Source organism: Grampus griseus, assembly GCF_964374135.1.
Source record: "Grampus griseus genome assembly, chromosome: 9".
Taxonomy (NCBI): domain Eukaryota; kingdom Metazoa; phylum Chordata; class Mammalia; order Artiodactyla; family Delphinidae; genus Grampus; species Grampus griseus.
In genome coordinates this window covers 7,065,635-7,090,736 of record NC_139003.1, presented here as the reverse complement: position 1 = coordinate 7,090,736, position 25,102 = coordinate 7,065,635, and the positions used below count along the sequence as shown (strand labels likewise).

The 25,102-nt window shown below is 45.6% G+C and overlaps 1 protein-coding gene across 1 annotated transcript; it reads left to right on the top strand.

Annotated features, from left to right (window-relative positions):
- Positions 1-842: 842 nt before the first annotated feature.
- Positions 843-24,220, top strand: ZNF398 (zinc finger protein 398; the record flags this gene model as incomplete). Its single annotated transcript, XM_082662580.1, has 6 exons — positions 843-908; positions 4,099-4,494; positions 10,874-11,000; positions 11,549-11,662; positions 21,569-21,682; positions 23,079-24,220. Exons 1-6 carry the CDS (start codon positions 885-887, stop codon positions 24,218-24,220), a joined length of 1,917 nt encoding a protein of 638 aa, XP_082518706.1. The 5' UTR covers positions 843-884.
- Positions 24,221-25,102: the final 882 nt, after the last annotated feature.

Here is a 25,102-nt window from a genome sequence, read left to right as displayed (position 1 = left end):
GTCAGCCTTAGATACACAACCTCCGTAGATAGCACTTGGTTCTTTGCTGTCCGTTAGTACAGACCCAGCAAACCCCAACTTCAATAATCCGAGATATAAGGACGACTGTAGTTTTGGTCCTAACACCGGCCACGTGGAATGTGAACCGCTTCCCCTTGGGAGCCACATTTGCAATTTCTGCAAGTGATGAACGTCGTCTTCATCACATATCTGTGCCTCATGGTCTCTGATTCTAACCCACTGTCTCCCTACGCCCTGTCCGGCACCTGGACCTCGCACTCCGCCCACTTCCACCTTCCTGCATCGGGCTGCCCTCCCCCTGGCGCCTCCCTTCAGACGGGGCCTGCTGATTGGGCCTCCAGAAAGAAAAACGCTTCCCAGAATGAGTCCTGGTTTGTGGCTGGGGCCTAAGCACCAATCTGTTGAGCACTCTCGGGGTTTGTGAGAAAACAAGACCCACCTAGTTCCGTAGAACAAACCGTTCGCGAGCGGAGCCGAGCGAAGCCTGGCCAGCCGGTGGGGCGCAAGTGGCCGGCGGGGCCGGCAGGGGGCGCGCTGCCGCGGCGGACGGGCGGGCGGCGCGTCTAGGCCCGAGCGGTCCCTGGGGTGCGCTCGGTGCCCACAAAGCGCCAGCTGAGGGGCCGCTGCGGGCTGAGCGCGGCTGAGCCTGCCCGCCACCCGAGTTCCACCGGCCGGCTGCCCCGCGCCTCTGCCGCGTCGCCGCGCCCCGAGCAGCCGGGCCCGACGGCAGTGCGAGAGCCGGGTCGGGAAGGCAGGGCCGGGCGGGTGCCGCCTACGGAGAGGCCGGGGGTCGGCCTGCGTGGGGCAGCGCGGAGGCGGCGGCAGCGGCGGCGACTCCGGCCCGGGCCGGACAGCGCAGGACCATGGCCGAGGCAGCCCCGGCTCCGGTAAGGGCGGCCTGCGCGCCGAGCTCAGTGAGCCCGGGAGGGTCGGGGCGCCTCGGGCTCTGCGGTCGGACCCGAGGGAAGGGAGGAGGGCGGGGAGCCCAGCCTGTCAGGCTCGGGGCCCCGGAGCGGGGCGCAGCCCGGACGGCCGAGCACAGACGCCCACCGGGGTGCCGCCGGCAGGGGAGGGGCCTGGGGGGGACCCCGACGCCGAGCGCGGGTCTGGGACAGCTCGCCCTCCCCCATCGTTGGGTCCCTGCGCCTGGGTGTGAGGCCCCGGCTCGCCCATCCCGTTTGGAGGTTTCCAGCGGAGAGAGCCTCTTACACCAATGGAAGAGGAATGAGTGAAGCGATCCTCGCCTGGTGCCAGCCCCGCTCCTGCCTGCCGGACGCGGGGCAGTGGAGTTGGCTTGGTTTGGGGTTTTCATCAGCCATTCTCCAGCCCTGGGAGCCGACCCCACAGTCACCCTCGCTGCCGCCTCCGTGAGCCTCGCGCAGCCACAGATGCCGTGGTGACGGCAACACTTAGGTGTGTTGAAGGACCGCCGGAGGACAGGGATCCCCAGTGCCCAGCCCGTGACGATGCCGGACACGCAGGAGGCCCTCCGTCGGGATTGCAGAGTGAACTAGCGGTGCAGGTTCGGAGGGCGGGATTACCTTCTGCGTGTTTTATTCGTTACGCGGATGTTTACTGCAGGCCTGCCGCGTGCCAAGCCCGCTCCGGCAGTTGCTAAGCCTGCAGAGCTGACCAAGACAGTCGCTGCACACAAGAGCCGTGCAGAACCAGCAGGGACTAGTCAAGTAACAGGACCGGAAACGATGCCTTGGATTTGCCAGCTAAGAAGCCTCTGCTCACCCCAAAGAGAGTCATTGTAGTGGATCAGGAGCCAGACTGGCCTACAGAGTAGTGACCCGAAAGTGAGAGGGGGGAAGAAGAGGAGGAAAAAGGGAGCAGCAGCAGTGGGGGTGGGGGATCGAGCAGAGGGAATGTCATCTGTGCCCTCAGACCTATTTTTCCCTTTGGATCTTGTTTTTCAATATGGTAGAGATGATCATGTGTCTGTATGCCAGCCCAGTCCAATAGAAACATAATAGAAGCCACGTATATAACCTTAAACTTTCTAGCAGTCACATTTTATTTTATTTTATTTATTTATTTATTTATTTATTTATTTATTTATTTATTTATTTATTTATTTATGCCCAGTGGCCTGCTGAGCCCTCGGCAGTGAAAGGGGGGAGTCCTAACCACTGGATGCTGGGGAATTCCCAGTAGTCACATTTTAGAAGTAAAGAGAAATAGATGAAATGAACTTTAATGATATGTTCTATTTAACCCAAGGCTAACAAAATATTTCAGTGTGTGATTAGTATTAAGAAATTATCGATGAGGTTTTACATTTTCTCCCCACACTCAGTCTTCAAAATCTGGTGTGTATTTTTTACTCACGGCACATCTCAATGGAAATAAATGCACCTCAAGTGTTCAGTAGCCACACGTGGCTACCATATTGAACAGTGCAGGTCTGTCCCATGGAGAAGACCCGGGAGAGATTGAAACATTGACCATAAACAAGAGGAAAGATTCGTGTACCTAAAAATGTGGAAGGAGGTGGCATTCAGAGCATTAAGTGGAGAGATTCATTTTAAATAGGATGCACCTTTTTCCCGAGGGAAGGAAAGAAGAAAGCGTGGACTAAGCTACTGATGAGTTTGAAGTGGGAAGGAGGGTGAAGAAAAAGAAGAGAAAGAGGAGAACGTTGAGAGAGTTGAGGTCTAATAATTCTAACCCTCTTCTCAAAGTAGGAGGCCGCCTCATCTCCTGAGAGTGAGGGGCCCGCAGCGGACAGGAGTCTTCCCGCTCAGCCTGCGCTCCCTGAAGCAGCAACAGCAACATCACCTTGTTTTCAATGCAAACTCCCAGTTTTCCTACCCGACCTACTGAAGCAGAGTCTTGCATTTTAGCAGGGCCTCCAGATGATACTTAGGCTCATTAGTTTGAGCCTAAAAGCTGGAGAGGGCCAGGGGCTTGTGGTGGCCACGCTGTGGAATGGGAAGCGGAGTGTGGGGCACAGGACAGTGCTGAGTCCCTGCTGAGCTTAGAGACCGTGGGTGTGTGGTGACACCAGTTTACCTGGTTGTGTGACTTCATTTCGTAGGGCTTACCAGCCTGCTTCCAGGAACAGAGAATGAGAACAATTGAACTGATTCAAAGCCGGAGGTTAGCCGAGCAGGTGAGGCAGAAAGGCAGACGAGTGAAGGGGTTGAAGTTAGCTGAAATGATCACCTAAGGAAGAAAGCAAAGCCCGGAGCAGGCCGGTAAACCAGGAGCAAATGGAACAGTTAAGGGTTCAGTGGGATCGCAGAGCAGGTGAAAGGAGAAAAAGGTGGTGGGAGAGCTGCAGAGACCGGAGGTTACGGCCAAAGAGCCGGTTATCAAACTCGTAGAGTCAGAAGGCTTTGCAGAGGTCATCCTCACCCAACCTCCCGTTTCTTGTAGGAGTTTCATTTTCTATACACTCTTTGTTCCAAGGTATGTTCAGTGAGGAGGCAGCCTGTTATGTTCTTGGAAAGATCTAGTTCAAATAGGCCAGAGTTTACGTTCCTGAAAATTTCATGTTGGTTCTAGTTCTGCCCTCTGGAGTAACACAGTATAGGAGTAAACAAGTCTGTCCTGCCTTCTGTTTTATAACCCTCAAATATTTGAAAATAGCTGTCATGCTTTCTCCACACTTGACATTCTCAGCTTTTTCAGCTGCTACTGAATGGTATGGTTGTGGCTTGTCAGCAGGGTGATGGATGGGGCCGGAGCCTAAGTCAATAAATAAGGGGTTTATCAGAAGGGCACCGAGCTCACTGAAACCTGGAAAGATCCTGATGCACTTAGAGCTTTTCCAGAGCCAGAGGATGCAGCAGCAACCTGGCCTCTGGGTGGCTGGCTCTGTGCCAGGCTGCTTCTTGATCCAGTTTCACCTGTTCACTGTCTTACCTACTCCATCCCTCAACCACCAAAGCAATTCTCTTGGCTTTTGATGTCAATGAGCTCCATAAAGATGAGGCTTATGCAGGCACTACTAATACTATATTTAGATTAATCTCCGCTGGCCACTCAAGCAGCGCTTATCTCATTTTAGTTCGGATCAGGGCTCCTTCTAACACTCAATGTCTCATCTCCTCTTTCCACTGCACACAGACTTCTGAATGGGACTCCGAATGCCTTACATCCCTGCAGGCACTTCCTCTTCCCACACCCCCAGCAGCAAATGAAGCACACCTGCAGACTGCGGCCATCTCCTTGTGGACAGTAGTGGCGGCCGTGCAGGCTATCGAGAGAAAGGTGGAGGTCCACAGCCGGCGACTCCTGCACCTGGAAGGACGGACAGGGACAGCCGAAAAGAAGCTGGCCAGCTGCGAAAAGACAGTGGCTGATCTCGGGAACCAGCTGGAGGGCAAGTGGGCGGTGCTGGGGACCCTGCTGCAGGAGTACGGGCTGCTGCAGAGGCGGCTGGAGAACTTGGAGAACCTGCTGAGGAACAGGAACTTCTGGATCCTGCGGCTGCCCCCCGGTATTAAAGGAGATATCCCAAAGGTAACACCTCCACTTCTGCGTGCGCAGTGCTACCACTAGACCTTAGACTATTAGCAAGGGGTAGTCTTGGTCAATCAGTTTGGCTGAAGGAACCAAGAAGTTGTATTGTGTTTTATCTATTTTGGAAGCATTCCACGTTCAAGTTAGTGATCATGTGAAGTGTCAGACTTCAGATTGGAAAACTCTTCCCAATCCAAAGTTGGCTATCCGGCAGATGGATTTTTTTCTCTTTTGCTTTCTCCCGCCCATTACCCCCCAAGTCACTTTTTTCTTTATTAACCTGTCTGCTACAGTCTTGTTTGGAAACAAAAGTAAATATTATTTAAATCAGTCAATTTGAATTTGTTGGCAATTCTGGTAAAAAAAAAAAAAAAGAGGAGGACAGAGGAAGGGGTGTGGAGTTAAGTGGTTAATATAAGGTTTGGGGCTGTCTGTGGGTCTAGGATCCACATGGATCCTGTCCTTCCGCATCCTTTACAGAGTGCGCCACAGTGCTAGGGCCCGGCCTTTCTGAAGGGAATAGTCCCTAAAACAACAGGAAATAAACATCATTCTTGAGCTATGGAAGACAGCCTGGAGGCAGCTAGTTTCCAAACATGCCCGTTTATTTATTCATTCATTCAACAAATACTTCTTGAACACTTAGTATTTGCTTGATATCTACTTCCTGAAGGCACAGCAGTGAACAATTCTTGTAAGCTCCCCTGGAGCTTAAATTTTAGGGGGAAAGATAATATAAACAAACAAAATAAATCCATTTAAGTACTTTGATAAAAATAAAAGTGCTATCTGGTGATTTATTTTTTAGATTGGATGTCACAGAAGTTCTCATAAAGTAGCTAATTTTTAGGCTGAGACTAAATGACAGGAAGGAACCTACTGGGAGAAGATCTGAGGAAGAGCTTCCCAGGTGTAAAGAATACCTGGTGCAATGTCCCAAAGGCACAAACAACCTTGAAACACTGAGGGGAAGGAAAAAGACCAGTTGGCTGGTGTGCAGTGAGTAAGTGGAGCACGGCTAGAGAAGCAGGGGGCAGCTCATTTAGGGCAGTGTTTTTCAGCCCTAGCTGTACAGGAATCACCTGGGGGGCTTTTAAAATTTTGATGGGCATCACATCTAGAGGTTCTGATGTAACAGGTTCAGGATGGGGCCTAATCATTAATCTTAAAACTCCATAGATAATTCTAATATGCAACTACGGTTGTGAACCACTGACATAGGGCATTGGAGACCGAGGTAAGGAATGTGGACTTTATCTTGGGTGTAATGGGAAGACTGGGGGATTTTTTAGATGAGGAGTTATATCTGGTCTGTATTTTGAAAGAATCTCTTTGGCCGCTCTGGGCCGAATGGGTCATGGGGGTAAGAACAGAAGCAAGGAGAAAACAATAAGGCAGCTGTAATGGTAGGAGGGCCGAGAGTGGCTTGAGTGAGGGTGGCAGTAGTGGAGATGGAGACAAGTGGACAGATTCAGGCTGTTTTGGTGGTAAAATTGACGGTAGGACTTACTAATGGGAATTAGGGAATGAGGAATTAAGAACAAGAGCTGTAAATTAACTGTGATAATTTACTGAGCACTTACTGTTGTAAGTGCTTTAGTTGCTTTAATAAGACTCCTAACTTGCCCAAGCTCATACAGTCAGTAAGTATAAATGCTGGAGTTGTACTGTGACCCAGTTGGCTCCAGAGAGTATGCTCTTAACCACGGGCTCTTAGGCTTTTGACTTGAAGGACTGGATGGATGGTATTGGCACTTACAGAGGTGGGGATGCTTCAGGGTGGGAAAGAATTAGTTCTCCTTTGGCAGCATTGGTTTGAGATGACTGGGATACGTTCAGGAGAGATGTTAAGTGATCTTCGAAGCCCAAAGGTGAGAAATATTTGGAAATCACTGACGTACAGATTGTATTGTTAAGTCATGAGGCTGGAGGTGATTACTTCGGGAGAGAATGTGGAGCAGCAGCAGAAAGAGCCCAAGGACCAAGCGCCATAAGTGGGAGTGGTGGCCAGTGAGTGTGTGGGTCACAGGGTCAAGGGACAGTGGTCGTGTGGGTTAACGTGTTACTGAGCGGGCTAGAAGGATGAGGATGGTGAATACAACTTGGCAACACAGCCTCGCTGGGAACCTTGCAGGAGTTGTTTTAGTGCAGGGGCGGGGATAGAAGACTGGGTGGAGCAGGCTGAAGGGCGAACGGGAAGAGAGGCGATGGAGGCTCCTTTAATGCTGGCGGGGGCGGGGAGCAGAGGTGAGCAGGCGGCGGAGGGCTCAGAGTCAGCTTCTTAGAGAGAACCTTCCCCACAGTGTGTTTTGTTTGTGTATCTGGAGCACCTCCAGAAGGGTTTTTGGGTAATTTAAACATAATATTTGCCATAAAGTTACTTACTGTCTTACCTGGATGAGTGGATAACATTGAAACTGTCCATCTTTTTTTGTGTGTGTGTGTGGTACGCGGGCCTCTCACTGTTGTGGCCTTTCCCGTTGCGGAGCACAGGCTCCGGACGCGCAGGCTCCGCACGCGCAGGCTCAGCGGCTATGGCTCATGGGCCCAGCCGCCCCGCAGCATGTGGGATCTTCCCAGACCGGGGCACGAACCCGTGTCCTCTGCATCTGCAGGTGGACTCTCAACCACTGCACCACCAGGGAAGCCCTAAACTGTCCATCTTAAACTCCAAAGTCATATATAAAATAATGTGATTTCTCTCAAAGATTTCTTCATGAAATTGAAATATATCGAAGATTTACTAGATTGAAACATGGGCCACACAGGTAGAAATTTTGTGTCCTTGATTTGTTGAAAATGCTCTTATTCTGCCCTTACTTTTGAATGCCAAACTCAAAATAATTTTCCCTCAGAATTTTTTTCTTAATTTTAAAAATTGTGGTAAAATATATATGACATAAAATTTACCATTTTGTGGGGGAGAGAAAAAAAGAAAAAATATTTACCATTTTAAGTGTACAGTTCAGTGGCATTAAGTACATTCACATTGTTATGCAGCTGTCACCACCAACCATCTTCAGAACTTCTTCATTTTGCAAAACTTTAATGCTGCACCTATAGAACCCCTCCATTCCCCCCTCCCCCAGCCCCTGGCAACCCCGCTTCTGCTTTCTGTCTCTGTGAATCTGTCTGCTCTAGGTCCTCATCTAGGTAGGGTCATGCAGTATGACATCTGTCCCCGTACGACTGGCTTATTTCACTGAGCATGACCTCTCCCAGGTTCATCCATGTTGGAGCAGGTGTCAGAATTTCCTTCTTAAGGCTGAATAATATTCCATTTCTCTCACAATTTTAAAGGCGTTGGTTCTTTGTCTCATAACATCAAATGCCATTGATGAAAAGTTTAATAACAAATCAATTCTCATTCGTTTGTAAGAAATCTCTTTTTTTTTTTTTTTCCCTCTCTGGAAGATTTTATCTTCTATTTGTACTTGGTTTTTCTAAAATTTGTTGAGGATGTATCTGGGTGTAGGTCTTTTAAACTTTTTGTTGGGCACTCGGTGTGACCTTTCAGTCAGAAGGCTGATATGTTTTCCACTCTGGAAAATTTTCTTCTGTGATTCTATTTTTATAATTTTTCTTTTCCCCCTTTCACATTTTTTTCTGTTCTCTTTCTGGAATTACTGTTTGACAGATGATGGATTATTGTCTTTGTGTCTTTAACTTTTCCTTCATATTTTTCACCTTTTAAACTAGAGTTCTCTGACGTTTCCTTCCAGCCTTTCTTTTATTTTAACAAGTATATATTTAATTTTCCAGAATATTTATTTTCTCCTTTTTTAAAGCAGCCTGAATTTTTTTTTAATGGATGCAGTATCTACTTGAATGTCTCTGAGAATATGTATTGGAGCTTTTTTTTTTTTTAATTCTCTAGGATTGTTTGTAGTGTGTGCTCATCTTGATGCTGTTAGTTTTACTTTTTCAATATCGAGTAATCCTTGGTTGTTTGGAGGTTAATTAAGAGGTTAATTTGAGGAAGCTGGCGTGTTTTCTCTGCCACCATGTAAGTCCAAAGACCAAAGGATCTTTGCTTTGCAGGAGAGGCTCTCTCCATAGGTGCCCGATATAGGTGGGCTTCACTTTAAGGTGCTGTGCAAGGAGCAAACAGGCAGTGCGGGGGGCCACCCAGAGGCCAGGAGTAAGGTGGTACTCTAAGTTGTCAGCACCGCACTGGGACCGGGTGCTGTCTCCAGGCAGGTTTTTTTGTTTTTTTTAAAATATTTAATGGCTGCGTTGGGTCTTCTTTGCTGCGCACGGGCTTTCTCTAGTTGTGGCGAGCGGGGGCTACTCTTCGTTGTGGTGCGCAGGCTTCTCATTGCGGTGGCTTCTCGTTGTGGAGCACGGGTTCTAGGAGTGCGGGCTTCAGTAGTTGTGGCTCGAGGGCTCTAGCGCGCAGGCTCAGTACTTGTGGCACACGGGCTTAGTTGATCCGCGGCATGTGGGATCTTCCCGGACCAGGGCTCGAACCCGTGTCCCCTGCATTGGCAGGTGGATTCCTAACCACTGTGCCACCACGGAAGCCCTCCAAGCGGGTTTTTTAATTTCTTTAGAGTTGAGGTCTGGGTTTCAGCTTTGGGGTAAATGCTGCTTTCCCAGGGCTGATGAGGACAAGGCAGGGGGCCCCGCTATTCCAGAGGTCGACCTCCAGACTGCAGTTTATAACCAGTAACCCCTACTCAGCATCTCTGCCAGCTTTGAGCTTGGAATTCTCTGGATTCCTTACTGCAGTCTTTTCCTGTGTGTTGTCAGAGATGCAGCTTCCTCGTAGCTTAGACCCCAGCACAGGCGCATCCTCTAGGTCTCAGTGAGAAACTCATCAGAAATTCTGATCTAGTGACGGCCTCTCCTTCTCATTTTTGGTACTGGTATTGAGTCCCTCCTGCTCTTATTTACTGTCATTTCAATGGAACTCTGGGTGGAAAGGGAAGTACATGTGTGTTTAGTTCACAATCTTGAACCAGAAGCCCATCTCAATCCTTTATTTTTGTCATTATTTTATCACATGTGTTTCTGTTGTAAGCTATCACAAATCTTTTGTATAGTGAGATTAGATAAAAAATTAACTATTGAGCATCTGCGTTTGCCTCAGTTGGTTTTAGATGCTGAGCAGGATGTAAAATGAGTAATTTATGGTTCTAGCTCCTAAGGAACAAAATTTATGGTTGGGGAAGAAAAGATGGCACAAATGAAGCAATTAGAGAGAAATTAATTGCCTCATAGAATTGTACAGACCTTTGTATTTTAAAGGATATGTTAAGTTTATGAAGATGAGTATCTTTTTATTGAATTTTTTAATTTGGGGAAAAAGTATATGTGTATATATTAGTTACACGGAGTCTTTCTTGCTCTTGGTTATTTCTTTTCCCGTAGCATCCTGTTTTTATTTTATGGGTTTAATATCTCTCGATTCTTTATGGGATTACTAATTAAGGTTTTTTTAAAAATTCTGTTGCCTAGGTATTTCTATTTTTTCCACAGTTATTTTTTCCCTCCTTTTATTTTAGTCTTTCTTGATCATGTGGCAGGATTTCTCTAAATGGTCACTGATACTTAGAAATAAGCTCATATTTAAGAATAAAACTGCTAAAAGCTGTCAGGCAGGAAAAGGAAGAGCTAGCCATTATGACGATGGCAGGAGAAGAGCTTCACACTAGGCGATAGTGCCCATACTTGGTGCCTGAATTCCCCAGGCAACTCTTGTATTTCTTTCCAGAGAAACATATCCATTTGCCTGTGGATAAGCTCCTAGCTTTAGACAGAATTGTGCTGGAAGGTGGGAGGATTCTGTCCTGTATATGACCATTTCCTTCATGAAACCTTGACTCCAACTAGGCAGAATCTATAACTGTTCTCTGAATGCACTCTCCAGTGTTCCATGCTTAAATGTTTTTCCCATTCACATTAGGCCTGTTTATAACCTACCTGTCTTTTAGGACTGGCCAAAGTCCCATCTTTTCTAGACTCATCCCAACCGCATTATAGCTCTGTTTCCAAAATTTCTTGTCCATGTCATTAATTTGAGTATAGTCATATGCTCCTTTTAGGCAGAAACGATATATTTATAATCTTGGTGCTTAGGATAAGCCTTGTACTTGACGGATATTCACAATATGTAGAGTTCTGTGAATTAAATCCTGCTTTGCATTTGTACCTACTTCTATGAGTGACTGTTTACACTCTCCTAGAACTCATAGCCCTAAAGTTTATCACAGTGAAAACACTGTCAACTCTTGGAGGTTAGATCTGTGTCTTAAATATTGCCTGTATCCTTTCAGCATCTCACCTAGGTTTTTTTGTAACTAGTAGGCATTTAGTAGAGATTTATTGAATGGTTAAATTGCAGTGAGAGAAACTAACCCCAGTGTTGTAATTTCAGGTGCCTGTGACATTTGATGACATCTCCATCTACTTTTCCACTCCAGAGTGGGAAAAATTAGAAGAATGGCAAAAGGAACTTTACAAGAATATCATGAAGGGCAACTACGAGTCGCTCATTTCCATGGGTGAGGCTAAGTTGGCATCTTTTGAATGAGGTGACAGCAGCTCCATGAAGTCTCAGAATGGTCCCTTTTCCTCCAGTGTCCTCATTTTCACTCTGTCCTCACACACTTCTGGTTCCAAGCAAAAGATTTCCAGTTCACCCTTGCTAAATAGGCAATCATGATCTCTCCTTCTGCCAAATCATGGGACAGAGAATGAAGTTCAAGGTTATGGGTTATGGGTGTGCCAGCTGCAGTGGTTTCCATAGTATCCCTCACTTTGAAAGGGCCTTGCCTCTCCTCCTTGAGGCACACTCACTCTTACTCCATGGAAGTAGCAGGCGGTGCCCAGGTAGCACATGTGCCTTTCCCACACCTCACCTCTCCTCTTACTTGTTTCCTAATAGATAACGTCCATAGTTGGAGGTGAATGGATGGGGGGAGGTGATCTAGACTCTGAAAGAAATTCCCTGGGCCTGCACCTCACAGCCTTCAGTTCAGCTTTTATGGCCATCAGTTGTCATCCTCATTTATCACTTTGTCATACCCTCTTTCCCATTTTCCTCTCCTAGATTATGCCATGAATCAACCTGATGTCTTATCTCAGATTCAGCCAGAAGGGGACCATAATACAGAGGACCAGGCAGGGCCAGAGGAAAGTGAGATTCCCACAGATCCCACTGAAGGTGAGTGAGAGAAGAGAGTATCCACTCCTTGTCTCCCTTTCCTGGTCAGAGATGATGGCTCAGAACTAAGGTAAGCAGGGCTTGGGCCTTCTAGAGCCTCTCAGTCCTAAAGCAAGTAGACTGCGAATGGGTCGTCAGGCATTTAAATAGAGCTTAGAGATAACCTTGTCCAAGGCCTTCACTCATCAGTACCACACACCTAAGGGCTATCGAGGGAATGTGTGCCCAGCTGTTCAGAAGTGCTAAGGGGCTGGGAGTCTGCCTGGTCCCTCGGGGATGCACTTAACTGGCAGACCCTGATGGCATCCACCTGGGCAAAGTGGATTTTGCCCAATTTGGGAGCCAGCTATCATTAGTTAACTCTCCCTAGTTTTTTCGGTTGGCAGCTCCTTGATATTGTGTGGGGAAGACTGCTAGTCAAAGTCCAGTTGTATTATTTCTCTCAAGTCCCACCTCTGTTATCAGAAAAATCTCATGCAATTTTTGTTCTTTGATAGATAGAAAGCTCACAGAGAATTCATCCTCCAGACGTGTCTATTAGATGAACTTCTCTGACAACCCACCCCCGCCCCATACACTGTTATTTTTTCTAACATTTTATTATGAAAATTTTCAAACAGTCAGAAAAGTTGAAATAATTTTACAATGAACACCTAGATACCTATCACCTAGATTCTATCACTAACATTTTACTGTACTTCCCTATTACATATATATCCATCCCTGCATCCCTGTATCCCTGCATCAATACATCTTATTTTTCATGTATTTCAAAATCAGTACAGATATCAATACATTTCCCCCTAATTAGTTCAGCATGAATATCATTTACCTAGAGTTCAATATTTGTTTATATTTTTTCTTTTTTTTAAATAAATTTATTTATTTATTTTTATTTTTGGCTGTGTTGGGTCTTCGTTTCTGTGCGAGGGCTTTCTCTAGTTGTGGCAAGCGGGGGCCACTCTTCATCGCGGTGCGCGGGCCTCTCACTGTCGCGGCCTCTCTTGTTGCGGAGCACGGGCTCCAGACGCGCAGGCTCAGTAGTTGTGGCTCACGGGCTTAGTTGCTCCACGGTATGTGGGATCTTCCCGGACCAGGGCTCGAACCCGTGTCCCCTGCATTGGCAGGCAGATTCTCAACCACTGTGCCACCAGGGAAGCCCTATATTTTTTCTTTTGATGTAAATTTTTCTTTTTAATTTTATTTATTTATTTATGGCTGCGTTGGGTCTTCGTTACTGTGCGTGGGCTTCCTCTAGTTGCGGTGAGTGGGGGCTACTCTACATCGTGGTGCGTGGGCTTCTCATTGTGGTGGCTTATCTTGTTGTGGAGCACGGGCTCTAGGTACGCGGGGTTCAGTAGTTGTGGCACATGGGCTCTAGAGCGCAGGCTCAGTAGTTGTGGCTCGCGGGCTCTAGAACACAGGCTCAGTAGTTGTGGCACACGGGCTTAGTTGCTTCGCGGCATGTGGGATCTTCCCGGACCAGGGCTCGAACCTGTGTCCCGTGCATTGGCAGGCAGATTTTTAACCACTGTGCCACCAGGGAAGTCCCATTCTCTGAGTTTTGAGGAATGTATATATCTGCTACCCACTATTTTTAAGAATGTGTAGGTGATTGTATTTAGGCAGTGTAACAGGTTGAATTTTATTAATCTCTATATCATGGATATAAATAATGAGTCTAAAATCATATCACAAGTAAAGGTGGGTTATTTGATTGCAGAAAAATTCATTATTGGAAATGGCTCCTTGGTCACCTTTGTTAGGTACATGACATAGTCCTCAGTGAGAAAGAATGAGTGTATCATTTTATTGTTTGGGGATGAATGGAAAAGGTATAAATAATTTGGTTTTGAGGTTATATATGAAAGTTTGATTTAGCTTTCATCTTGTCAATTTATTTTTACCTTGGTTTTTAAGACTCTGTTTGTGGGGGACTTCCTTGGTGGTCCAGTGGTTGAGACTTTGCCTTCCAGTGCAGGGGTGTGGGTTCGATCCCTGGTTGAGGAGCTGAGATCCCACATGCCTCGGGGCCAAAAAACCAAAACATAAAACAGAAGCAATATTGTAACAATTTCAATAAAGACTTTAAAAGTGGTCCACATCAAAAAAAAAAATCTTAAAAAAAAAAGACTCTATTTGTGGGTAGTCACCCTTTATACTTTAATACATTTTTATTTAGAGTTAACAGTGTAAGCATTGCATTTATTTAGTACTCTGGTTTTATTATTTAGAGTTTTAGCCTGCATTGGTGATTACCAACCTAGATATTTACTAGAACTTGAGGATAGAAGTCATATAATTTGGACTGATCAATATATAGCCTTTAAAAAATTCATATGTTTCTAACCTTTAGAACCCTTAGTATTTTCCTCCTTTTAGGTTTAATTATATTTTAATGCCTTTTTATTCATTTAATTCAGTTGTTTTCTTTTGGTTGCTCAAATTGTCAACAAGTGAGAGGACTTCTAAACTATCTGCTGTGTCTCCTGTGTCCTTCTAGTACGGCCTCAGTACTCGTTTTCTTAAAAAAATATGTTCCAGGCTGTGTTGGGATTTCCAAGACTTCTCCTAGGCCCAGTAGTTTGCTGGGAGGACACACAGGACCCGGCATATAGTCACGCTCAGGGCTGAGATTTATTACAGTGAAAGGACACAAAGCAAAATCAGCAAAGGTTAAAGGCACTCAGGGCAAAGTCTGGAGGGAACCAGGGGCCAGCTTCCAGAGTCCCCTTTCCGTAGAGTCTCATAGGACACACTTAATTCCTCCAGCGATGAGTTGTGACAACACGTGCAGTGTGTTGTCTCCCAGAGAAGCTCTCTGGGGACTCAGCACCCAAGGCTGGTCACGTAGGCACCCTCTGTCTGGCATGTACCAAGATTCCAGACTCCCAGAAGGAAAGTGGATGTTCAACATAAACCACACTGTTTGTACAAACAGCTTAGGTCCAGTGAAGCACTCAACATATAGGAAAGTTTGATATCAGCATAGGGAGCTATTTGCCAGCCAAGCGACAACCTTGCAAGCAGGCCTCCTGAGGATAGGCAGTCTCAGGACTGCTGTGTTAACAGGAGCTTATTTTAGATTTTCCTTCCCCCAACACATTAAAAAAGTCTTGGTTCCTTTCGGCAGAGAATAGTATTAATTGTCTGGTCATCAAGGTGCATAACAGACTGTCCACACGGATGCCAGGTAGATACTAATGCTGGGCCACTTCAGTGACAGAACTAATAAAGTATTTTTTTCATAGATTATTCTTCACTGTAACCGTTTATATCATTTTTAACATCTTGTTATTATAAAAAAAAGATTCAAAACTTTTCATTTTTGAGCAAGCAGCTTCTCTCTTCTTTAACATCATCATGTTTGTTTAATTTTTTTTTTTTTTTGGCCGTCTGCGGGGCATGCAGGATCTTAGTTCCCTGACCGGGGATCGATCCTGGGCCCCCAGCAGTGGAAGCTTGGAGTCCTAACCACTGGACCGCCAGGGAACTCCCCATCTTTGTTTAATTTTAATACACCTTGTAATTTTTATTAGACCAGTGTGTTTACATTAAAATTTTGATGTACGTTTAGAAACAATTTTCTAAAATTATGTTTGGATTTATCCATATTTCTTATAAAATAACACCCATAATTTATTATCGTATTCCATTTTAGAGCTTTAGGAAGAACTATGCATTGTAATTAAATAAAAAATATGCATAGGTAGACTAGATTTGGGGATAGCAATAGTGCCATGTGGCACCCCCTCCTTTTTATGTCCAGATATCTTAGAATTAATTTTGTGCTCTGTCTCCATCGCCATCATCTGAATCTGATGAAGGAAAAGAGAAATTATTATTCCTCCTAGGGAACAGTCATTGCTGTCTAGTATCTTAGATAAAACTGCTTACAGTTAGTAGAAAATAGTAATGAATGGGAGAATACAGAGAGATCTAAACCTGAGATTTCTGAAATTCATCTTTGACTCTGTTGCTAGGGCCAGAATACAGACCAGCTCTGTGTGCGTGTGGCCATTATTTGGTTGCTGATAGTTTTAATATTGAACTCCAATATTTTAGAATTCTTTGGAGAAAAGCCTTAACTAAGAAGTTCAGATGGAATAATTACCAAAAGCTCATTATCTAGCGCTTCTTCTAGTTTGGAAGCCATGGACTAGAGCCAAGATTCTAGAATGACCTATAAGTAAAATAAATTCATTCTCAAACCTTGTAGTCCTGAGGAGACTTCTTTGATCATCATTGTTTTGGGTGCATCACCCTTATCTCCTTTATCACCGTTCACTCTAATCCAGCAAGGCCACCTTTTCCTAAACAAAATCAGCGACTAAAGCACATCCAAATATGATAGTCCTTTTATTTTATTTTATTTTAGCCTATTTGCAAACAAGAATTATCCTGGAAATAAAACTTAGAGGTTTTAACTTATTACACAAATACTCAATATATTCACCTGCTATGTTACAGTTCTATACCTATTTCACAAAAGGTGCAAAAAAGTTTTTATATCTTTACCAATGGTAGTTTCATGTGTCAAGTATTTTTTTTCATAATTTTATTTATTGATTGATTGATTTTTGGCTGCGTTGGGTCTTTGTTGCTGCGCTTGGGCTTTCTCTAGTTGCGTTGAGCGGGGGCTAGTCTTCATTGCGGTGCGCGGGCTTCTCATTGTGGTGGCTTCTCTTGTTGCAGAGCACGGGCTCTAGGCGCGTGGGCTTCAGTAGTTGTGGCTCGTGGGCTCAGTAGTTGTGGCTCACGGGCTCTAGAGCGCAGGCTCAGTAACTGTGGCTCATGGGCTTAGTTGCTCCGCAGCATGTGGGATCTTCCTGGACCAGGGCTCAAACCCGTGTCTCCTGCATTGACAGGTGGATTCTTAACCACTGCGCCACCAGGGAAGGCCCTGTCAAGTATTTTTATTTTCTGCTTAAGAATTCAAATCTCAGCACCAGTTTTTGTTTTAACTGAAGTATAGTTGATTTATGATGTTGTGCCAGTCTCTGTTGCACAGCAAAGTGACTTAGTTATACAGATACAGACATTCTTTTTATATATCCTTTTCCATTAGGTTTATCACAGGATATTGAATATAGTTTCCTGTGCTATACAGTAGGACCTTGTTGTTTATCCATTCTAAATGTAATAGTTTGCATCTACCAACCCCAAACTCCCACTCTATCCCTCCCCCTCCCCTCCCCCTCCCCTCCCCCTCCCCTCCCCTCCCCCACCCACCCCACCCCTGGCAACCACAAGTCTGCTCTCTATGTCTGAGTCTGTTTCTGTTTTCTAGATAGGTTCATTTGTGCCATATTTTAGATTCCATGTATAAGTGATATCATATGGTATTTGTCTTTCTCTTTCTGACTTATTTCATTTAGCATGATAATCTCTGGTTGCATACATGTTGCTGCAAATCTCAGCACCAGTTTTTTTTTTGTTCTTTTAATTTTATTTATTTGTTTATTTATTGGCTGCATTGAGTCTTAGTTGCTGCGCGTGGGCTTTTCTCTAGTTGCAGTGAGTGGGGGCTACTGTTCATTGCCATGAGCGTGCTCCTCATTGCGGTGGCTTCTCTTGTTGCAGAGCATGGACTCTAGACGTGCGGGCTTCAGTAGTTGTGGCGCACAGGCTTAGTTGCTCTGCGGCATGTGGGATCTTCCTGGACCAGGGCTCGAACCCATGTTCCCTGCATTGGCAGGTGGATTCTTAACCACTGTGCCACCAGGGAAGTCCCTCAGCACTTGTTTTAACTCACTTAGTTCATAATGCCTTTGTATACATCCCAGAACCTCAAGGTTCCAGCTGCTTTTCAGACAGTGTGGGGCCTTACCTGTTTAAAACATACGCACACACACACACATACAATAAGATTTCCTCATAGCTAAAATGACATTCAACCAGTGTAGATATTAAAATTTTATGTTTTCTTGGGATCAGCCTTTCTATTTGAACTACCCCTCAAACCTAAAACCTCAGCATTTATTGACTTCCTCTTACCTGATCACTATTTTCAGTTTTTCTCTCTTCTGTGGCTTTCTCCAGAGCCTGCTGCTTGCAGGAACCAATGATTTTACTTTCATTTGTGTCTCTTTAAGTATCCACTGTTGGGATTCCTCAGGCCTGTGCAGATGTCCTCTGAGTGCTGTTGTGGTGACTGGGCCAGTAGTTGCCCTACCGTCACCAGGCAGGTGACTGCATGAGGCCACCTGAGTATTCCAGTACTCCTGCTCCTTTTATTTCACTTCCTAAAGGTCCTCAGTTATACACCTCCACCACCCCCACCAAATGTGGTAGACACAACCATATTACATGCATTCAGTTACAACAGTGCTAAGACCCAATTATTTGATAAAATAAATATTTACTTAGTTTTACTGATCTAGTAAGCTAAATGACCAGAGGAACTTTAGCATCATTATTCAAAAAGAAGGGTTACCTTCCTGGGGTTCCCCAAGTTCAGTGAAGACATACTGAGCCAGTGGCTGTAATAACAATAGCCACTCGCATTTCTGGAGAACTGGCTTGTTCTTTTAGTCCTCCATAGCTTTTATGGTTGGCTGCTGACTAATATTGTAACAAAAGATTGGAAGGAATCCAAATGCCTATCAGTAGGAGACTCTTGAATAAACAATGGTACAGCTACAAAAAGGAATGAGAAAGCTCTCTGTATACGGCTACAGACAGATGTCCACAATATATTGGTAAGTAAAAAATGAAAATACAGGGCAGTTTGTGTAGTATACCTCATGGAGAGGGAAAATACAAAGATGTACATATGTTTGCTTATATTTTTCCAAGAAACAATGCAAGATTAAAACAAAAACTAATGAGAATGGCTGCCTATACAGGGAGGGAGAGATTAGAGATGGAAGCTAGACCTCTCTGAATGTACCTTATTTTATAGTTTTGATTTTGGAACTTTGTAAATATTTTACATTAAAAAAAGTAAAAATCAAACACACACTGAAATAACTAAACTGTATACCACAAAAAAATCTTAAATTGAGTCCATATTTTTGTTAATAATATTAGTATTATTTTGAAATGTACATTCAGATAAAGCAAAGATTATGTAGTGTCGTTAGGAACCCAGATTCTCAGGATGAGAGGGAAAAGATACAAGCATAAAATCAAAGGATTTAATTAAAGCCCTGTAATCTTAAATATGAATCATAAATATTAATATAAACTCATGACACTTTCCTTTTTCTAAAAGGTATGTATTTTATAGCTTTGCCCATTGAAAAGACCTAGAAGCAGTGACAACCTATTAGCAGTTAGCATCCTTATCATCCAGATTGTTGTCTCTAAATCCCGTTTCTCAGAGAGATTATTGATTGTGTGCTTGGAGCAGGAAATGTACAAGATGAACCTGCTCTAGTTTGTCATACTAGAAATAAAGGAAACTAGATGTTTGATGATGTGAAAAGATACAGAACTGGTCTGAAGGGGCTCCCGCTGGCCAAAAAAGGGACAATTTGAGCGTTAAAAAGAATAATGACTTGAACTTATTTACAAAATGGAAATAGACTCACGGACAGACTTAAGGTTACCAAAGGGATAGCGGGGGGAGAGGAGGAGGAGATAAATTTGGAGTTTGGGATTAACATATACACACTACTATATATAAAACAGATAAACAACAGGGATCTACTGTATAGCACAGGGAACTATATTCAGTAATAACTATAATGGAAAACAATCTGAAAATATATACATATATATGTATAACTGAATCACTTTGCTGTACACCTGAAACGAACACAACATTGTAAATTAATTGTACTTCAATTTAAAAAATGGTTAAAAAAATAATGGCTGCAATGGATTGAAACTCATCCAGTGTATAGCATTCTGTGAGTTCATAATGATAAACTAAAGAAAAAAGTCAAAACCACTTGAATCACATTTGGAGGTTCTAGAGCACTAACTCATTATTCAGAAAATTGACGAATGAAGCAATTAAGCATTTTAAAAGTCTCATATTTTTGATGAATAGACAGTTCATCATTCGGATGTCTGTTAAAAGATCCACTTCCTTACACTCAGTCTCTCACTGCCTGTTTATATATGTGTGAGTTTATAAAATCTTGGAGAAAAAAAGATAAGGTTGGATTATGGTTAATACACTTCAGCCTTGTAGCTCAAAGTAGGAAGTTGGAAAGACAGACTGCCACGTGTGCAAAAACCTGTATTTTTCCGTCTCTCTGCATAAGCTGACAGTCTTTTGGGCCTTAGTCTTGTCCAACCTCTTATTTCTCCTTTGGGGGTGACTTTAGATTTCAGTGGTCTCTAACAGATTTGAAAGGCATTGAGCAAAACACTGAGTTCTAAAAAAAACAAAACACTGACTTCTGTTCATTTGCTAGGAATAAAACCATAACCTTCCTACAAGGCTTTTTTCATAAATAATATAGAGAGCTTGAATTTATTCTCTGGACCCTGTCAGCGTGCCAGCTTGTCCTTTTAGGCCAAAAAAGGCTATATAGACCTCGGCTGGAATAGCAAGCACAGCTGTTTCTGTACTGACCAAATGAGGCATGTTATGTGCAAAGCCTTTAGAGGCTGTTCTTTTTTTCTTTCCAAAAGAATCCCCAAGGCCTGAGGGCCTTGCAAATACTATTCTCCCCACTCCCAGTGTTCAGGAAACAATAACCTATATCATTAATAAGTAGAAGTAATATGATCTCTTGGAAAGAACCCAGAATTGGGAACCTGAAAAATGTTTCTGAGCAGTCAGATCTGTGCTTAAACCTAACTTTGTAATTCTGGAAATGTATTTTTTTTTTAAAGGATCAATTTTATTTATTTATTTTTGGTTGTGTTGGGTCTTCGTTGCTGTGCATGGGCTTTCTCTCGTTGCGTCGAGCGGGGGCTACTCTTTGTTGCGGCGTGCAGGCTTCTCATCGTGATGGCTTTTCTTGTTGTGGAGCACGGGCTGTAGGTGCGTGGGCTTCAGTAGTTGTGGCATGTAGGCTCAGTGGTTGTGGCTCGTGGGCTCTAGAGCGCAGGCTCAGTAGTTGTGGCGAATGGGCTTAGTTGCTACGTGGCATGTGGGATCTTCCCAGACCAGGGATGGAACCCATGTTCCCTGCATTGGCAGGCGGATTCTTAACCACTGTGCCACCAGGGAAGTCCCTGTATTTGTTTTCAAATTAACATTGTTTCAAAGTTTTCGGTTCATCTTTTTTGTGTGTGTGTGTGTATTTTAAAGCAAATCTTTTTTTTTTTTTTTTTTTTTTGTGGTACGCGGGCTTCTCACTGCTGTGGCCTCTCCTGTTGCGGAGCACAGGCTCCGGACGCACAGGCCCAGCGGCCATGGCTTACGGGCCCAGCCCCGATCCTCCCGGACCGGGGCACGAACCCGTGTCCCCTGCATCGGCAGGCAGACTCTCAACCACTGTGCCACCAGGGAAGCCCCTAAAGCAAATCTTTGATAATATAGCTTTTCACTGTAAATACTTCCTTACTGGCAGTTTACTTAACCCCTGAGGGCCCCCCCCTACTTAAATGGAGAAAATATTCCCTGCTTCATTATTTCATAAAAAAGCTGTGAGAGAAAAAGGTGAAAATACTTTGAAAGTGTGCTAATGAAATGAAAGGTACTATTGAATCTAGATTATTTCAGAGTGTCATCTCTACTATAAAAATTTTGATTTGTTTTGAAATGGGCTCACCGAAAATAGTGAATCAAGGTGAGTCTATCATGTAAAGATTCATAAATTTGGTTTCACTTTGAACTGGTTCTCTAGATGTTATATGCATTTTTTAAAAGGTTAGTTTCATTTTGTTGTTATAGTTAATTAGAGATAAATATTTGGGCAAAATGTAATATTCAGCAAACCAACATGATTATTTCCACTTTCTGAGTCAAGCCCTGAAGGCCATTCTCTTCCCCACAAACAGAGCCTGGCATTTCAACATCGGATATTCTGTCTTGGATTAAACAAGAGGAAGAGACCCAGGTCAGCACCCCACAGGAGCCCAAGGAGAGTGACGTGTGCAAAAGCACCTATGCCGGTGAGTACTGAGGCGCCCAGACCCAGCTCATGCCAGGACCACTGAGAAGAAACGGCAGAGGAAGTTGGGTTGTGGATGCAAGGAAGTGGGTGAGGAATGAGGAAAAGGGGGAAAAAGCATGTTCAAGTAAGTTAGAAATGAAACGGAAATCAAACCAAGATACATTTTAAGTGAGAAAACATACTCTTAAGTGTAAAGACAAATTAGAAGTGTCCGAGGAAGAAAAACAAGTGCATACAGATGCACCAGAAGTATGAGGATGGGGAAGGACAGAACATTTGAAGAGCATGCAGAAAGGACAGAACAAAGCTAGGGGGTGGGAGAGACAAGCAGTGGAGACAGCAGTGTCTTGGGAGAGGCACAAATGGGAATGTTAATGAAGAGCTCTCCCTCAGGAAGAACAGTGACATGAGAAGAAACACGCGTCTTCTAAGACATTTAGCACCATCTATATTTTGCCATCTGAACCAGAAGAGAATCTCAAGGTCAGAAGAGACATGATCGTTTATGCAACTTAATGCAACCTGTTTAACTTCTATGCTCTGTGCTTAGACCCTGGGGAAAAAAAAAAAGACAGTTTCTGCTCTTCAAGAAGTTTATATTGGGGACACACATATCAGTGCTAGGCATGCCTATTATTAAATGTCAAGGGTGAGTGGGATGGATGACCGTATACAAGAAATAAGAAGTTCGGAGAACATCACATCAGCTTTAGTTTAGGTATTTAGATAAGGCCTAAAGAAGGATGCAAAGGGACTTCCATGGCGGTCCAGTGATTAGGACTCTGTGCTTCCACTGCAGGGGGCTTGGGTTCCATCCCTGGTTGGGGAACTAAGATCCCCGCAAGCTAGGATGTGAAGCTAGAATTGGCCTTAGAAAATTGGTACTGTGTGGTTGGGTATAATCTGGGAAGATGGGAAGAGAGGAGATGCATTCTACAAAAGGGAGGGCAGAATGATTAAAGACATATGAGCAGAAATGTGTACTTTATTTTCCAGGAAAGTAAAGAGACAGCTAACTATAGTGAAGGACTTACCTGGCAGAATACAAAGGAACAAGATTAGATAAATACATGATTTTAGGCCTAATCACAATAGGCAACAGAGAACATTTCAGAGCCTGTGAGCAGAGGTGAATCATAATGAAAGTAATGCTGGGAAGATTGATGCCAGGGTTCTTCCTGTCCAAACGGGGAGCGCTGAAGAGGTTCAGTAGTAAATTCTCCGACATTGGCCTCAGGGACTACAGACACCCTGGTTATTATCTCAGCCCTCCACTGACTTCCTTATCTGGGCCAATGGGAGCTCAGAGCAGCCTGTCAGAGCTGGGCAGGGACACAGGAGAGTTGCTGGGACACCTGTTGTCGACAGGTGTGACTCTGAGTCCTTTCTTTCAGACGAAGAGCTTGTCATCAAAGCTGAAGGCCTCGCCAGAGCCTCCCTGTGCCCCGAGGTGCCCGTCACCTTCTCTTCACCAGCAGCAGCTAAGGATACGTTTCCGGACGTGGCCTTCAAAAGCCCGCAGTCTGCGCCCATGGCGCCGTTTGGACGTCCAGCCACCGAGCTGGCCGAAGCTTCTGAGGGACAAGTGACTTTCACTCAGCTGGGCAGCTACCCCCTCCCGCCTCCGGCCGGGGAGCAGGTGTTCTCGTGCCACCACTGTGGCAAGAGCCTCAGCCAGGACATGCTGCTGACCCACCAATGCGGCCCCGCGGGGGAGCGCCCGGCCCCCTGTGCCCAGTGCCCCAGGCACTTCCCCCCGCACGCCGACCGCGGCCCCCAGCCGCCCGCCAGCGAGACGCCACCCACCTGCCCGCACTGCGCCAGGACTTTCACTCACCCGTCCAGACTCACCTACCACCTTCGGGTCCACAACAGCACCGAGCGCCCCTTCCCCTGCCCCGACTGCCCCAAGCGCTTCGCCGACCAGGCGCGCCTGGCCAGCCACCGGCGAGCCCACGCCAGCGAGCGGCCCTTCCGGTGCGCGCAGTGCGGCCGGAGCTTCAGCCTGAAGATCAGCCTGCTGCTCCACCAGCGGGGCCACGCGCAGGAGCGGCCCTTCTCCTGCCCTCAGTGTGGCATCGACTTCAACGGCCACTCGGCCCTGATCCGCCACCAGATGATCCACACGGGCGAGCGGCCGTACCCCTGCCCTGACTGCAGCAAGAGCTTCATGCGCAAGGAGCACCTGCTCAACCACCGGCGGCTGCACACGGGCGAGCGGCCCTTCAGCTGCGCGCACTGCGGCAAGAGCTTCATCCGCAAGCACCACCTCATGAAGCACCAGCGCATCCACACGGGCGAGCGGCCCTACCCCTGCGCCGAGTGCGGCAGGAGCTTCCGCTACAAGCAGACGCTCAAGGACCACCTGCGCTCGGGCCACGGTGGCGGCTGTGGTGGGCATAGTGACCCCTCTGGACAGCCGCCGGACCCCCCGGGCCCCCTCCTAACTGGGCTCGAAACCGCTGGCCTGGGCGTTAACACCGAAGGTCTAGAGGCCAATCAGTGGTATGGGGAAGGGACTGGAGGCGGGGTTTAGTAAATCTCTCTCCTTTCAGGGTTAGCCGTGCTGGCAGCGGGGCAAGAGGCAAGCCCAGAAGCCCCTGCACCCCGCTCACCCGGTGGTAATGCCTGCCTGGCACGTCAGTGAATTTGGGGTCCTGTGCACTTGGCTAGAGGCGTGCTTGAGTTTCGGAACTTCACAAGAGCAGCACATTGTGAAACCCAGGAAGACCTGGAGGAGAGCCCAGCTTCCCCATCTTTTCAAAAACATTACCTAAGCAGAAGTTATAAGAATGTTGCAGAGAGGTTGGAAAGCAAGATTCGGCCTCTGGTGGTCCATCACAGGGTAATTCGGCCTCTGGTGATCCATCAGTAGGTAGAGTCAGGTGCGTGGAAGAGCCTCCAAGGCTTGAAGCCCATTCTGCAGCAGAGAATGTTTAACTGAGCCTTTCATCACCTCCTTGATGGTAGGATGGTTCTGGAAGAAAGTGCCCAAGCCTGGGCACCACTCCTGTTCCTCCCAGACAGTGGCTCCAGTTGGCTCACGTGCTTGGGTACTGTCTCTCCCGAAATGATGACTCAAGACTGCCTTCCTAGGTCTCCTAGATTAATTCTTCTAATATATTTTGTTTAATACTGGATGAGCAAAAAATTTGACTTTAAAACCTTCTTAAGGAGAACAGTTCTTTCACTAGCTTAATTTGAAGCATTCAGGCTTTTACTGTCATTTAAACTGCTAGAAACTTTTGCCGGGGTCCTGGTTAAAAATTTGGGAGCAGGATTCTCAGCCCCAGCTTTAAAAGCTAGAGATCCCCGAGAAGTGACAGAAGAGCCTAGAGTTTGTGCCTGAACCATGTTTCTTAGAGTCACTTATGTCATATTCTTCCTTATTGTTTCCAAGCAAGCAAGCTGGCTTTTC